Source organism: Diabrotica undecimpunctata, chromosome 3 (assembly GCF_040954645.1).
Source record: "Diabrotica undecimpunctata isolate CICGRU chromosome 3, icDiaUnde3, whole genome shotgun sequence".
Lineage (NCBI taxonomy): Eukaryota > Metazoa > Arthropoda > Insecta > Coleoptera > Chrysomelidae > Diabrotica > Diabrotica undecimpunctata.
The window spans coordinates 193,161-210,532 of record NC_092805.1 but is presented as its reverse complement, the minus strand read 5'-3'; the positions used below and the strand labels follow the sequence as shown (position 1 = coordinate 210,532).

Sequence of the window (17,372 nt, the reverse complement as noted above, 5' to 3'; positions counted from 1 at the left end):
CAAGTACACACAGAAAAACAAAAACTTTATTTTACTCTCAATGATGCAACACGACGATTTGCTAGACGAATTAACGGACAAATCATCATTGACTATAATAAATCCAAATTACGCTGAGCCATTCGCCGATGGCCTATGGTCATTTTTAATTCTGCAATGAATGTAGCCGGTACAAATATAAATCTAATGAGATAGATAAAATGCCTAGAAGACATTTTCTAGAAGCTCTTGATATGGAACTAGTAAACGATCATCTGCAACGTCGATTTTTGAATAAACCTATTCCTAGATCAATTAGGTCAAGAATAAAAGAAATTTGCGTATTGAAGAAAAATTGTTCCAGCCCCAAATCCACAAGCTAATCGCCGAGGTCGTTGTTTTGACTGTAGTAGACAAAAAAATAGGCCAAACAGATATACCTGCGAAAAATGCCAAAAATTTGTATGCTTAGAACACGCTAAAGGATGGTACTTCCGAAGACAGCAGCGAAGATTTACTTATTTCCGTTCATTCATGTATCTAATTTGCGCATCTCAAACATTTTTTTATTTAGTTTCTGTTTAATTTCTTACGAATAGTTATGTTGTATTTGTTTAATTTGGGTTTTTATAGTACTCAAAATGTGAAAAGCACTTTCATTTTCAAAGCATGAGTTTAAATAAAAGTTATAATAAATTTGTGTGCAAATGTTTTTATTTTATCTATTTTAATTATATATTTAAAGATTCGACAAGTTTCCAGACCGTTTTTCCAAAAATATTTGTTTTTGGACTTTTTCTAGATTTGCGGACTGCTAGTCCGACGTTACATTTTGTGTACCATCATGTCACGTTATCCCTGAAAGGTTAATCATTTTCAATTTTGCTTCTATATTAAGAAATATATTATTTTTCTACCTTTTCGAATGTTTGAGATGGTTTACTCGATGAATGATGAATACCTATACCTTCTTGTCTCAACCAACCAGTGCATTAGTGCATTTGCCTTTTAAAATGTTATTGACACACTTTTTTGCATGACTTCGATAAACTTTCGGTGCAGTCATTTGCCTTCGAGCAAACAACCTTTGGGGAATTAAAATTAAAGTTTAGATTTAGTGGACGGCAGCAAGTAATTCAGTGTTTTTAAAATGATCCCGTGTTAACCTTGAGCACCGCCAATTCTAGTCTTTTACCTGTCTGATTTATTCTGAATTTTAATGAATGTTTATGTGAGTTTAAAAATTAGTAAATGCCACTAGACATTTCCTTACATTGTTTAGGATGAGAGTGTTTATATGAGATGAAGGTAGTTGGGAAAATACGATATGAAAAAGTGTTATTTTGGTTGGAATATCTGCTAATAAAGCAAATATGGAAAAACACAAATATGACAAAAATACTAAGATCAATCTAATACGAAATCATGTTTTCCAAAGTCAGTAAAGTACTAAGCCAGTTAAAAAAAAAACAGTAAGTCACCAAAACTAAAAAAATACCCAATAAACTGGTAAAATATAGAAGAGGTGTGGTATTGTTAGAGGAAATCACAAAATTAGTGCAAAAGATCCTTGAACATAATATAGTAAGAGCTCCATGGCCACTTGGCCATCTATGCATATATTGATTCGCTTCAGTTCGAAATTTCTTGCACACTGCAAGATTGAATAGATCTCGGCCTGAAATACAGAGGTATGTTCTTCTATAGTAGAAGCCACATTTAGAATGCAGTGCAGGTAAAATAGGTAATGTATTTATTACGGGGGAACGGCCGACTACGTTGCCGGTTTGCTCGAGCGGTTTCAATAGCTTCCATTGTAAACACATTCTTTGGGAAATAAAGATCATTATAAAGTCTTCAGGAGAAGCGAATCAGTTTTATTCCTCATTGTCCACGAAAAGCAAACATGTCTTTTTGTCATTTGGGTATTGGCCATTAGACCAAAAACTTGTTGGCAAAAACTATGAAAGCTCAGTTCTATTTTTCATTTTGGCAAGCGGTTTTGTGGCATGGGAAGAATTAACTTTCTTGGCCAAGAAGGAAACCGCTGATTACCCCGACGAAATGGACGAGGATCTATATGAAGAATGGTTTGAGAAGACGTTAATTCCAAACTTGCCAAAAGACAAAGCAACCTTGTCGTTTTGGATAACGCGTCATACCACTCTCGTAAATTTGATTTCCCTAAAAAATTGTGGAACAAAAGGCAAATCAAGGATTAGCTAATCGAAAAGAACATTTTCTTCGAGAATACGTTAACATGAAGTTACTGAACTGTTTGATTGTGATCGCCTCAAATATGTATATAAAATCTATAATAAATATAATCGTATGTTTTGGCTCGACAATCCTTTTTCGGTCTTGGCCTGTACCAGGATTCTCATCCATTCTGGTCTGTTTCGTGCTTTTTTTCTATAATTTTTTATTTTCAAAATTGTTTATCATTTTCTATTTGTTTTACGTGTCTCAGATTCGGTCTTTCTCTCTATTTAGTCATTCTCATTCTTTCCACATATCCCACCCAACGCAGTGGTCCTGTGAAATGGACAAATCCAGAAAATATAGAAAAATATCAGGAAGAAATAAAAAAGAATTGAACAATGATGATGATACGCTTCTGGATACTATCGGCAAAAATCTGGAGGTCAGTATTAAAAATGCAACAAAAAACTTTGTCTAGAACAAAAGAAAAATGCATACTGTTATGTGACTGTGATTACGGTCCTGTTATATCTCGAACATTCTACCTGGTGTTCTGTCAATGTTTTATTCGCGAAATTCCGTGTTAAAGGCGCTGACTCGGTGTTCACGCCTTCGCTGGGGATATCTAGAACATCTGTTTGTGTATAAAAACAGCTGCGACGTCACTTTAAAGGAAACAGTTTTATGTGATTAGAAAACGGTTTATTTTGTAAAGCGAAATACAATAATTAATTAATGAGATATTTGTTCTTTAGTTATTTAGTTATTATTAGTGAGTTTTTTTGTAATAGGTGAGTTAAATAAATTATTTTAACTAATGTAGTTCACTTAATCCCTGAACCCACATAATAACGTAACAACACAATAAACCAAAGAAAAAAGGTGTTATTGGGAAAAACAATAAAACTATCAGATAGAACCTCACAAGGAATGCAGATCAATAAATAGGAAGATAGCGAAAGATATTAGAAAACACAAAAGACAACAGAGACATGGTTTCAGCAAGACGGAGCTCCAGCTAATTTTGGTGTAAATTTAGATCAGACATTTCCCGACGATGGATTGGCAGATTAGGTAGTATTGAATGGCCTCCTCGTTTATCCAATTTGAACCCCAAAAACTAAACCAGCTACTGTTTCAGAGCTAAGGCAAAGAATTGCCGATGAATCCACATTAATTTCAAGAGAAACATGGAGAAATGTAATAGACGAATCCGTTTAAGAGATAATTAGACTTTTTCAAACTTTTGATCCACTCTGTACATATATACATATATACGTATATTACTTTTCATTTTTAATAATCAACTCATCTTGACCAACATATCGTACGATTTCCAAGAAACACATCGAATGTTTACGTAGAACCTGGTAAAATCCATTAAATAGCAAAAGAAGCGACACTATCGCTGAAATGTGTGCCATAATGATATGGCAAGAAAGCGCCGAGCAATCTCTGTATTTGTAATGAGATGAACAATTCATTGGAATGACGTTTACATGCGACGCGATTGCAATTTGTTTGATTGACTTTAATTTAGAGAATTGACCTGAGTGTATAAAGTTGTATTTTTATACAGTGTTTCAATATGAGCTTTTTACAGGGTAAATGGGAAAGTTAGAATGGGCAATCTCACTGACTGTTTAAGTTGACTGCCCAAAAATGTTTTTGTTTAGTGATTGCTTTTATAGCGTTATTTGTGCAACATAGAAAGATTTCATATTAAATAAACAAACAACAAAATATACAAGTAAATACATAAGCATGACAAGTCCTTAAAATGTCCCTAATTCGTAATTTATAAATAGAGTAGCAATTCTCTACGAAAACTTCAAATTAATGTAGTCACTTATCATAGCTAGGTTCTATTTATAGTGGCCTTAAGTAATATTTTTCATAATTTAAACACCTTGAAACTTTTTTCCATGTTTCTCGGTTCATCATCATCCAGCCTCATTTTCACATATCCATTGTTGGATATAGGCCTCCTCCAAACGTCTCCAAGTTCTCTCTATCTCTAGCTGCTGCAATCCAGTTTGTTTCTATTCTCCTTAGGTTGTTGGTCCATCGGGTGGGTGGTCTGCCTCGACTTCGCTTGTCGGCTCTTGGTCTCCACTCCAATAATCTCTTCGTCCATCTTCCGTCTTCCATTCTAGCAACCTGTCCAGCCCACCTCCACTTTTGTTTATTGATTCGCAGTATAATATCGTCTACGCCAGTTAGTCGGCGTATCTCCTCATTTCTCACGCGATCTTTCAAGGTCAGGCTCAGCAATGATCTTTCCATTTGCTTTTGTGTTATCCTCAGTTTTTCGGCAGTAGCTTTCGTTGAAGTTAGGGTCTCTGCTCCGTAGGTCAAGACTGGTAAGATGCATTATTTAAATGCCTTCCTTTTCAGGTGAATTGGGGTATTTGTTTTAAAAATGTCCCTCATCCTTCCATATGCAGCATATCCCAACGTGATTCGTCTATTTAGCTCGCAGGTTTGGTTGTCTCTGGTTATTCTAATTTCATGACCCAATTATGTGTATTTATCGATTAATTCTACCTTGTTGTTATTAATCTGTATCTCTTCGCTGGGAACCATATTGGTCATCATTTTGGTTTTCTTGAAATTTATCTCCAGCCCAGTTTCTTGTAGTATGTCATTCAGTTCTTGGAGCATGTCTTTGATCTCTCCCAGATTATCTGACAGAAGCACGATATCGTCCGTAAAACGTAGATGGTAAATCGATCTTTCTCCATCGATGGATATTCCTTTCTGTTGCCATGTTAGTCTTTTAAATGCATACTCAAGAACGGTATGAACAGCTTTGGTGACATGGTATCACCTTGCCTGACTCCCCTTTTTATCTTTATTTTATTAGTTGCTGAATGTAGACTTATGGTTGTAGTGGCATTTTCATATATATTTTTAACTATATTACAATATCTGTGGTCGACCCTGCAATCTTGTAGTGCTCTTAAGATGGACGGTAGTTCCACTGTATCAAACGCCTTTTTAAAGTCTACAAATATCTATGCCAAGGGACGGTTATATTCGTTAGTTTTTTCTATCAGGGTTTTTAGGCACTGCAGGTGATCGTTTGTGCCGTAAGTAATTAGGGCGAAAACCGGCTTGTTCCCGAGGCTGGTAAAAATCCAGCTTTGTCTCTAATCTGTTCGTTATTATTCGGGTGTATAATTTATAAAGATGGTTAAGGAGACTGATTGGTCTGTATCTTTCTAGGTCTGCTATATCTCCCTTCTTGTGTAAGAGTACAGTTATTGAATTATTCCACTTTGTTGGGATATTTTAATTCCATAGGCATAGATTAAAGAGCTTTTGAATTTTGGCTATCAGTACTGAGCCTCCATCTTTATCGCTTCCGTGACGACACCGTCCTCGCCGTTTCTCGGTTACGTCTCCCAAATTTTTCTAAAAAAAACCTAAATGTGAATATAACACATGGACTTAGGAACAAGTGGCACCAAATTTTTTAAATATTTTTAATAGTTTATTAAATTCGACGAAAAAGTTTACTCCATAGTTGGAACGCTCCATGACTCATCAGAAGACAGGTTACCTCAGAGGTAGAACGAAAAGAGAAGGAGACGGATCGAAAATATCCATTGTATAATCACCAAACTGAGCCAAGCAGACTAAGGTATATGAAAAGCTTTCTGAAAAAAAAAAAATCAAAATTCACTCAAAAAGCGTCAGCTTTTGCAACACAATTTGGACCTTCCGAGCACTAAACAGACTAAGAACTGCGTCTCACGATGTGCAGTAACCTGAGAAGATGGGGATATCAGAAGGTCGGTACCTGCGGCTGTGGAGCGGTTCAGAATAGTCACCATCAATTACCTAGCACAGATGAAGATTTAATTTTAACAAATGACAGGGCCATAGATGTGGCCAACCATTAGAAATACATACAGGATTTAAGTTGTTGGTGTTCCGGACACGAAAAGTAAGTAGTAAGTATAGGTGATCCACTATACTTTGACCAGTCTGTACAGAACCATAAATATTACTAAGCTAATTTCTGACCAAGTAGTTACGCCGATGACGAAGACTCTGATCACGCGATTCGTTGTGTTTATCCCCCAATTTTCCTGAAATGAATGTAGTATAGTATTCCGTAATTGCTCAAAATCCGTTCTCTTCTGCAAAGTGCTTACCAAGCTTTCTTTTGTCACACATTAAACTTTTATTTCAAATCGACGGATTTGATGACGGATTTTTTTAATTCGAGGGACAGTCAATTCAATTATGTTACCAACATTCAATTATGTTACCAACATTCAATTATGTTACCGATAGAAATAGTAACATTTTTTATCCGCAGAAAAGCTATACATTTTACATAATATACCTCACAATGGAAACAAAAACTAAGATATACAATGCTACAATACATTGTAAATAATAAAAGTGGTACAGTAGGCGGTACTGTAGACTAGCTGAAGCTTCATACACTATTTTTTCTGTATTTTTAAAAATTTAAATAATATGCTTAAAATTGAATAAAGTAATTTTATTATTTATTTATTATTTTTATAGATTTTAATAAAATTGAAAGATGTTGTATAAAACGGTCATCCCTCCTCACGTAAATGGACTGTTCCAATTGTTTACTATGACTACTATTTCGTGAAAAATCATATTTAATATGTGCTGATTTAGAAATCTCTTCCAAAGTATAAATATGAGAGTTCAGCTTAAAATGTTTTACTAATAACTCTTTTTGTCATTAAATACAAGTTTTGAACTGATAATTGTAAAAATCTGACATTATATTTGTATGAAATTATTTTAAAATGAGAAGTGTATAGAATAAAAATTAAAGCCCGATTCCATAGTGACAATTTAACACTTTGGCTACTGTGTGTACCATTTCTGGTACACAGTTGATGTTTACCAGAAACTGCGTGTACCAAATTTGGTCACATGAAATGGTAATGTTTCAAGCTGTGTGTACATTTGGTGAACACAGTTCTGATGGTTTTAAATGCGTATCTAGGTTCCTACAGTTTACTGCTAAATTCTGGCGAAGCAGTTTGGGACTTAATCAACAGATGGCTGTACTATGACCGATTTTTTAAAATTATGGCGGAGCAGTTTGAGACTCCTTCAGCAGATGGCATATTATGGCCATTTTCTGACTTGCAAAAACTTGTTGTTTGTGCAATATTAGTCTTGTGTGTTTACGGTTCTAAAATTAGTACTTAAAATGCCAAATAAAAAATTAAGTGATGCTGAACTACGTGAAATAGCCGAGAATATGAGTGAAATGGAGTATGAGTTTATTAGTGAAGATGATGATGATGATGCTATGGATATAGATGATCCAAATGATCAAGATTCGTGTTCTTCTTCCTCTAATTTAGAAATTAACAGTGATGGGCAAGAGTTAGAATTCGAATCTGATCTAGAATCTCTCAACAACGATTCTGAACCTGATATTTTTTTAAATAATCCTAATCCTAATATCATTTGGAATAATTGTGCAGGTAATATATAAATTAGTATTCACTTTTATAGTTTTGAGTTTATAATTTTGTAGGTATTTTGAACACATTTACTTTCACGGAAGATTCAGGATTCTCCCAAAGTTTTTTTGCACAAAGGGAAGGAGATCATCCAATTCATTTTTATAAATTATTTATTGACAACGATATCTTATCACTTATTGCCGAGGAAACCAACAGATATGCTGAACAGAAAATAGTATCAGGAATTACAAATGAAACATTAACAAAAACAGCATTATTGGGACAATGGAGAAACACAAATCAATCCGCAATTTTTGTTTTCTTAGGTCATCTAATATGGATGGGTTTGGATCGTAAACCCACTTTGAAAGATTATTTTAGCACTAATATGCTGTACAAAAAATGAACATTGTGTCCAAAAATGGTACACATAGTTTCTAAGAAGATAATTACGCATTTATTTCTGCCACAAACTGTGTGTACCATTTTTTGACACGGCCCTTACACATGATTTTTTTTTTTCAAAAAAATACCTAAATGTTGATATTTACATGTTTTTAGTATTAAATATTGTGAATTTTACCAAAATATAGTTTCAGTTTCTGACAAAAAACTTCAAATTTATAGCCAGTAGCCAAAGTGTTAAACTAAACCTTAACTAATGATCACTTTAGACTGAAGTACACTTTAGTGTCACACTCAGTTCCATAATACGTACAGCTCTTTTCATTATTAAAAGTAAATTTAGATGTTTAAATTAGTTTTTAGTAGTTTCCCTGTATTGTTTGTGCATTTCTTTTACTAAAAAATAGCAGCTTATGATTTGCCTTTGTCTACTTGTAAAAAGTACCGTCGTTATCGAGTTATAAATAGTACAGTCATTGTTGGTAATTTGTAAACCACTTGCCAATTATTTTACTTGTGATAAAATGTAATTTTCTAATTACATTCTTATGATAAATGGTATGGTGTATCTGAACTAGTACATGATTAGTACACTTAATAAACTCCAATAAACCATTTTAATTTGCATGTTTTATTTTAATTAAAAATCGCCTTATAGGAAAATTGTTTGAGAATAAAGACGTACCTAACACAGATATAGCTCGAATTCGAATTAAACCACGTTATTATTTATTTTGAAACACTATATTAGTATAATCCAGGTCAAGATATAGTGTTTTGTATCATTGTACAACTATAAATCCTCTTCAGTGATAGGCCTTCAAAGACTTCGGCGCATGCCGATTTATGTCGCAAGATCTGTATAATGAAAAACCGTGCCGAGACGCTTGACGGCTGACACTGGCGCTGATTTATAGCTGTGTAAATATATTTCAAAGTCAAAGACACTTTATGTTTACCTGCATGATACGTACATAGATATATGTAAATTAGTCTCTTTTTGACAACTCGCCAATATGAAGAGTAGATTTTGGCCGGTTGTGCGTAAAAAACTTATTTTGCCGTATGAAAAATGATCAAAGGTCCAAAATGTCAAAAAAACGTCACGATTCACGATTTTTTTACATTGTATTGCCTTTTTTTTAATATATTAAAGTCTCGTTTTATGCAGTGGATACGTTCCACAGAAAAGCGAAGGCAAAGCGACTATCGCTAAGGCCAGCAAGCATAATAGTAAGGTCTCTTTTTATGTGGTTAAAAAATTGCATAATGTTACTTGATCTTTACTTGCTTTATGTTTACTTACAGTTTTTTCATCCTTTACGATGTAACTACGGTTAGGCATTTTTTTCCAATACAGTCCCGTTTCATCAGCGTTAAATACTTGATCGGCACAATAGTCCCCATCTTCAATAATTTTCGCTAACTCCCGTGGAAATATTTTTGCTGCTGATTTATCTGCTGTAGCACTCTCTTGATATTATGAAATGCATTTCTTTTTATAAACCCGATTAGCCATCCTTTGCTAGCTGAACATTTTTTACCAGCTTCGGAAGTGGAAGTTGGCGGTTCTGAGTGTTTCATTAACTCATAAAACTGAAGAGCTTTTTCCTGAATTAAATAACCACTTACAGGAATTCTTCTTTGAATTAGTTCCTCAATCCAAATTGCGATGGCTGTTTCTCTTCTATCTAATAATACATCCCTTGAGTAAGATGAAAATTTGACGCTTAATTTTGTACCAGAAATTATGGATTTTCGTATAACAATTTCTTTGCTTCTTCTTAATTGCTACTACAGTTGATTCGCCTAAATTAAAATGTTTTCCAATTGCCGTAGATCCTTCTTATTTTCCTAAGCGATCTAAAATTGCAATTTTAATTTCCATCGAAATTGATTGTCTTTGATGTTTTTTTTTTCTCCATTGCGTCAAGTAAAATCTTAAAAAAAGAAAAAAAATAGACTTACGATATTGAGATGGCAAAAACCTCTTCTAATGAAAATAAAACTATACGACACTCACTTGAAATCTTTCAATTCGAAAACCGTGCTGCTTATTATACTGCAATTTTGTGAATCAGCAAAATTTTAAACAACTTATTATAAAACGAAGCACCGCTAAGAGAAAAATTATTTTAAAACAATAACAGGTTATACCTTTCAGTGAAAAACTCGCAATTATGTAATAGGGACATCATGTAACAAGGGAATCCCCGAATTGTAAAGGCTCACTTTTCTGACATCTGGATCTGGATGTGAATAGTTAATATTTAATTCTAATAGTTAATAATAGAAATTTTTGGATAAAATACAAAACGCACAACTTTAAAATCAGATAAAAATAATCCACATAAAAAGAGACCTTACTGTATACTGTTTATATTTTAATTATGTTACAATTGAAACCAAGAGGAAGACTCAAAACGATGAGAAAATGGAGTAGTGCCGACGACAGATCTAAAAGCAGGCAGACAAAAATTGGCGAATTTTGTTTATAACGTCAAATGAAGAACATAATATTGTCATATCTTGAACACTCTTTCTCATACTAGTTGTAAAATAAATTCAAATGAGAATTTATTGTTAAGAGTATAACAGTAAAGATATTGGGTCAGTAACCCTAATAAAAAGTAAATTATAAAATTATGCACTTTTCACTTGTTTATTCTGCATACAATTGAATTGTCATTAACATTTATTCGGAACTGTTAAATCAAGCAAAAACACAGGTGCTACACATTCAACAATAAAATATAAACAATGAGAGCTGTTCATTACACAAGAAGACCAAGTTAAAATTCTAGAAGATACTACCACAAAAAAAGAGGCAGATTAGCAAAAAATAATAATATTGTATAAACATTAAAGACCTCGACCTGAACCAAACAACAAAATTTTAAATGACGACAAGAACAGATCCATGAAATAAATTATAAATGAACAATCAATGAATCAAATTCTCAATGAATATTCATTAATAGAAATCAATAAACGGTTTTATAATGAGGACCGTGGATCTTTACTTGAAAATTATCACATATAGACAACACGAAAAGCTCGGGCTCGTTCGGAAAAATATTCTTATTAGATTTTTTTATATAATCGCTTTCAACCGATACCCCAAAATGGCGAAAATCAAGGCGAAAAGTTGTTCAAATTTTTTTAAACAAATTGAAAGAATCAATTTTTTCGGTCCGGATAATTTTTTTTTATTTTTTGGATCATTCTGAACAAAATACGTCTCTTGTAATTTTTCTGTAAACTTGATCGTTTTAGAGTTATAAATAATTTAAAACTAAGAAAAACGCAAAATTAGGATCAAATACACAAGTAAAAAACATTATTTTTGAATTCGCCAAGGACCTAAATTCATAGAAATAGGCCTAAAATATGTATTGCGAAATGATAGAACAAGGTTGGAACTTGAATTTATGTTCTTGTAGAATTCAAAAATAATGTTTTTTACTTGTGTTTTTGAACCTTGAATATCGTGATTTTGTGTTTTTCTGTTTTAAATTATTTATAACTCGAAAACGATCAAGTTTTCATAACATCAAGTTGCAAAATATACTTCGAAAATAGCTGATATATGAATATATCAAAGATCTGAATAGAGAAAAAAAAAATAAAATATTTTATGGAAAATTAAGCTTTATAAAAAAGAAATTTTCATTAAGTAATCCATATTATGACTAGACTGTAATTCAACAAAACGGAAATAAAACCAAAATAACTTCAGAGAAGGCAGCCTTATTTAATCCAGAAAAACATTGAAAATGGGTAAAGAAAACACTCCAAAAATAAACAACCCCCTCAATAACAGCATCCATATTTCATTCCCCTTCAAAGACTCTACATTACATATTTTTGTTGTCTACATTCACAATTCTTCCTTAATAAAAGAAACAATCGTCACTACAGCATCCCTTTGTGATTATTCAATAATTATTGGCAATTTTAACTCAAAATAAAGTCCCCCGCTTATGAACCAAATCAAATGTTACCTTCAAAATTACAATTTTTGTCAAATACCTACAGCTCTTACATTTATTAAGGCAGATAATCCAAGCACAACTCTGAATATATTACTACATTCTAAAAATATTATAAATAATATCACAAATTTACTTGTAACTCCAGATTTGGGCAATGATCATCTGGCTCTGCAATTTGATTTTAATCTACAGCTTAATCCTAATCAGATTAATAAAGTTAACCTGCCTAACACAGCAAAATGTAATATATAAAATGTAAATAGTAGAATGAAGGAATTTCGGAATGTAAGACCTGAAATTTGTCCAAACTACATTAAAAATTTCAATAGCCCAGCAAAAGAAATCAATTATCTAACTAAAAGGTTAAAATCAATGATGCATGTGTATTAAAATCACAATTTAGTGATCTAAACAAAGATATTCATAAACTAATATCACAATTTAAACAATATAAATGGATCCTAGCATGTAAAAATATAGACTCCATGAAGACTAAAACATATTGGAATGAAATAAAAAAAAAACTGTCCAAATATAAATCGACAATAAATTCAGAACTAAGTAGTAGTATGATGGCCAGTCATATAATATGGATGAAGAAAAATGTAATGCTCTGGCAAAGTATCTTGAAGAATAAGTGATGGATTCAACTGTTACTTGATGGAAATTCATTTTATATAACAATAATAATACTAAAACTTCCACAAAATTTTATTATAATTTCTTATCACGATTACATATACAGGCAAGATATCAACAATAATAGCCAAACACATAAAAAAGAAAGGAATAACACCAGCTTTAGAACAAACAACAACTTAGTCAAACATATTAAAAACAACCAAGCCAAAAAAAGCACTTACACAGTGGTGCATACAAACTTAAATATGGCGATTACCCAAACACTTACAGCAGTCAAACTGGTAGAACCTTTATCAAACATGTAGTGGAATATAAAAGGGCTTTCAATAATAGAAAAACAGATTCTATGTACGCACTTTACCTTCCAGATCTAGACAATACTTTTAATGAGAAATTTCAAATTCTTCACATCCAAAATAAAGGTCTTAAGCTATCTTTATTAGAATCTATGGAAATTAACAAATTAAAAAATACAGACATAATTTTGAATGGCCAATTTGAGGCAAACAGTTTTCCACTCCTTAACTTATTCAGTTAAAGACTATAAAGTGTAAATGCATGGCAAAAATCGATCACTTGAGAAAGGAACTCTGCCAAAACAGCTGTAGTGATAAAATTTATAATAAAAATGATAAGTTTTGAAAACAAAAGTTTTCAGTGTTTTTATTGTTATACCTTGAAGAAACCTAAGAATTTAATGAGGACAATAATTTTGATACAGATACATTAGATTATGTGGATAATTTGGTTTGGAAATTTTTATGAGAACAATCATAATCTGAATGCTGAATGTTTCTGATCCTGTTATTCATAAGGAATTAAGGATGCTTATATGATCTTCCCTAATGATTATACTTATTCCTAAACTTAATACTAACCACAAACTACCTGTCCACAAATTACTGTTAAATCACTCTTCTGTCAGTAATAGGAAAAATGTTTGAGAAAATATCCAAGGAAGATTATATGAAGAATTAAACCAACATCTTCCAGCACACCAGTTTGGATTTAAAGAAAAATCATGAGCAATCCATCCTCTTTCAATAATAACATCCAATGTACAAGCAGCAGGATTACAAGAACTGAAAACTGCTGGAGTTTTCTTGGATATTAAGAAGGTTTTTGACTCTGTTTAGCATAAAGGATTAATATACAAACTTCACTAGGCTATAAAATATATTAACATGTCTGTTGTTTTTACAATACCCATGTAAAATATACCACATTTCTAACATCTGATACAAGAAGAATTTGACAGATATACAAAGGCCAGCTGAAGTAAACTCGGTTCGCATTTCCCAGTCCAAACTGTCTAGTGAATTTAGTAATTATTTTTTTGCGAAGTTAGTTACTTTTTGACAGACTAAAAGTGGCTGGAAATTACTATACAACCAAGCACACATACTCATAGCCAATATTATTAGCAAACAAACTAAATAGTACATAAAATAGAACTTTGCGAATTACCGACAATATCAATATTTATTTATCTGCACCATATAATAAATAAGTACGTTAAATTATAATAACTAAAATATATTTTTTAAATATATACTACCCAAAATTTGATACGTTTAGTATACACTTCCACTATTTAGAATAATTCTTCCTTTTTTAAAGAAAGAAGTCTGCAATAGTAGGATACTTGATCTATTAATACTGAGAAGTAGGAATTGTTGTTGTAGGTTTCTGACAATGAATTTGTCAAAATATGCCCGAGCTAAGTGAATGGAGTATACCACTTAAAATATATACAAAACATTTAATATTGAGACACTGGCACTGGCGAAGACTAAGGTATTAAAATAAGTTATTATTGCTCATTAAGTAAACTAATGTTCATACCTATAGGAGACAGAAAATTCAGTCTATAAGAAGATTCCCTTCGCCAATATTATGTGAATCATCAGAAGAATCTACAGAACATTAATATTTTACATCATTCACAGCATCTCCACAGTTTTCTATAGTAATTATTGCTTTGAGTTCTTTATACATTCATGATGGTATTTCATTTTAAATGTTTTGTTATGTTTAACTTCATATCTTTCATTAGTGTCTTAGTAACATTTGTCACAATGGTTGAGCTCTCTTTATTAGGATTATAATTTACTATTTCTACTAAATTCCTATTACCTGGTGTTGTGTAAATACTCTAATAATTGTCAATATCTCCTTTTCACAATAAAACTATCTATTCTTCAATTATATTTTTAGCAATATTTTCAGTTTTATGATTTACGATCTTAGTATATTATATTTTATAGATGCTATTGAGGTGGCTCAGTGAGATTCTATAGCAATGTCAAGTCATACATGTCACATCATTCACTGAAACTTATAGAGATTTAACGACCATACTCCCTGATGTATGAACATGAGTAACTCAATTTAGATGATACTAGTAATAGACGAAAGCATATTATAGTATAAAAGTAATACATTTTTAGGATTAGAAATGTCACACACCAATAGTGACCAATATTTGGAGTGTTTTGGACTAATGTCCATAAGGGCAGTCAAAACTTAAATAGTAATATAAATTTAAGATAAAAGATATAAAAAAGTAGTTATAGTTCAAAACAAAAAGTAAATAAAACCTGTAAGTATAAACATGTGAACATGTTGTTTGGTAGTTTATGATAAATTCATTCTGTTAATTAAAGTATGTTTTTCATCACTCAGATCAACTTGTCCTTGATATTGTAGATTAGAATACATAACCTCTAAATATTTGTTTAATAAATTAGCATAATGCAAACAAATTTATTTGTTAAGCACACAAAATAGAGTCATTTTGTCTTCTCATGTAACTATGACATACAAAATGTTTTTATAAGAAAATAAAGTTAATTAAATGGGAGTTTAGTATTTCATAACACTGATAACATGATCCAGTGCTAATTCAGAAAGAATATTATTTTATTAATGTAAATTCTACAAGAAATTTATCAAATAAATGAACATCAACATACTAAGTATGAAGACCATGATAGTACAATTTAGAGCAAGTTTAAGCAAATAGTGCTGCTTCATGGCAGCTTGATAGCCAGACATGTGTTGATCTCGAAACAAAAACGTCTTGAGAAGCTTAACTAGGTAATCAAGTAGGTATTTGTAGTTTTTTGTTATTGTTACAATCATCATAAATGTAATAAAGGTACTAACTTCATTGGAAAGAATATTATGAAGAAATAAGTCATGTAAAACTATGCAAATATGTAAGTACTTCAGATACCACCTTAACTAAGAATTAATGGAAAATTTATTCATTTATTGAGTACACAAAACAGAGACATTTTATCTTTCTACCTTTAGATTTTCCCAAGATACACAACATGTTTTTCTTCCAAAGTAAAATTGATTTAAGATTGTAATATTTAATAAAATTGATAACGAAATCAGGTGCTACTTCGGGAACAAATATTATTATTGTTACTGCGACATAATGTGAAAAATATGCGAAAATTACATGCATTTTGACATTTGAGATGTGTTGATATTGAAATCCTTTACAAACCTTGGTTCGTGTGACAATGTGAGTGGCTAGCTTGACCACGGCAAAATTTCCTTTACCAATTGTTTTTTCAAGTTCATAATAACCTACACGCACTAATTTTTCAACTGGAAAGGTTTTTCCCGACATTTTCACCGAATTTTCTTAATCCGTCATCGCCACATATAAAAACACAGAACATTTACCAAAGGATCTACAAAACTACTAGATTTTAGTACATACTTTTGCTTGTAGATCTCGCATCGCTCCTTATTTACGTCACAGCGCTTTGACGTCACGGATGCACTAGATTGCTGCCACCACAAAGTACGAACGCTAACGCTTAGATCTGACAACTACGCCGCATAAATCCGGTGTATAATGATGACAATATTGAATATTGCATATTCTTTGATATTATTTTTTAACACTCTTAAGGAAATGTTTTTTTACATATTGTTTTATTTACTTGAGAGTTTATTTCAAACTTTGTTTAGGTATTCTGAAATGAAAATTTCGTAACTGCACCTTCCAAAATTCATTTCTATAAAATAGTAATGTTAATTGAGAATATATAAATGAAATACTGTAGGATTAGAAAATCGAAATACACATCTTTTCTTTATAATTTTGTATAAAACTTATTTCATATGAAGGGGATGTAAACAGGTTTTGTAAATAAAAACACACTCTGATATATTATACAATAATCAATTTTTACCATATCGTCATTTTTTTAAATTACAATAACTGTTTTGTTTTACTCAAAACAAACAAAGGTTGACATCTTGTGAACTAATATTAACATTAATAAATATTAGCTATGATACTTTAGGTAATCAATACTTAAGTTAAATATGATTTCTTTTTTAAAACTACTTTATTTGCTTTTTCATTCAAATTATTTAGGCAAAATAGGCATACTTGGTCAGCTACTCAGCTGATGCGACATTGCCGGTTTTAATTGATGTCTTGATCAGCTACCTAAATTTTATTTTATTATTAATTTTCTTAATTGTTTAAGCTTAGCGACATTGTTTTATTCATTTTACAATCTATTAACTATATAATATATATTTTTGTGTCTTTAAATTCTCAACAAAATTAATCATTTACACTTGTTTTACTGGTTGCATAACGAAGGTTTTGCCAGATCTACTTTTTTATTTCTTGTTT

General features: G+C 31.6%; 1 protein-coding gene across 3 annotated transcripts in view; it reads right to left on the bottom strand.

Moving 5' to 3' along the window:
- Positions 1 to 16,470, bottom strand: part of LOC140436327 (uncharacterized) — a 74,134-nt gene extending 57,664 nt beyond the window's left edge. For all 3 annotated transcript variants that reach the window (XM_072525043.1, XM_072525044.1, XM_072525046.1), the window contains exon 1: positions 16,221 to 16,470. In XM_072525043.1, coding sequence (XP_072381144.1) covers positions 16,221 to 16,346 — 126 coding nt within the window. In that variant the 5' untranslated portion in view covers positions 16,347 to 16,470. The remainder of the gene's footprint in view (positions 1 to 16,220) is intronic.
- Positions 16,471 to 17,372: the final 902 nt, after the last annotated feature.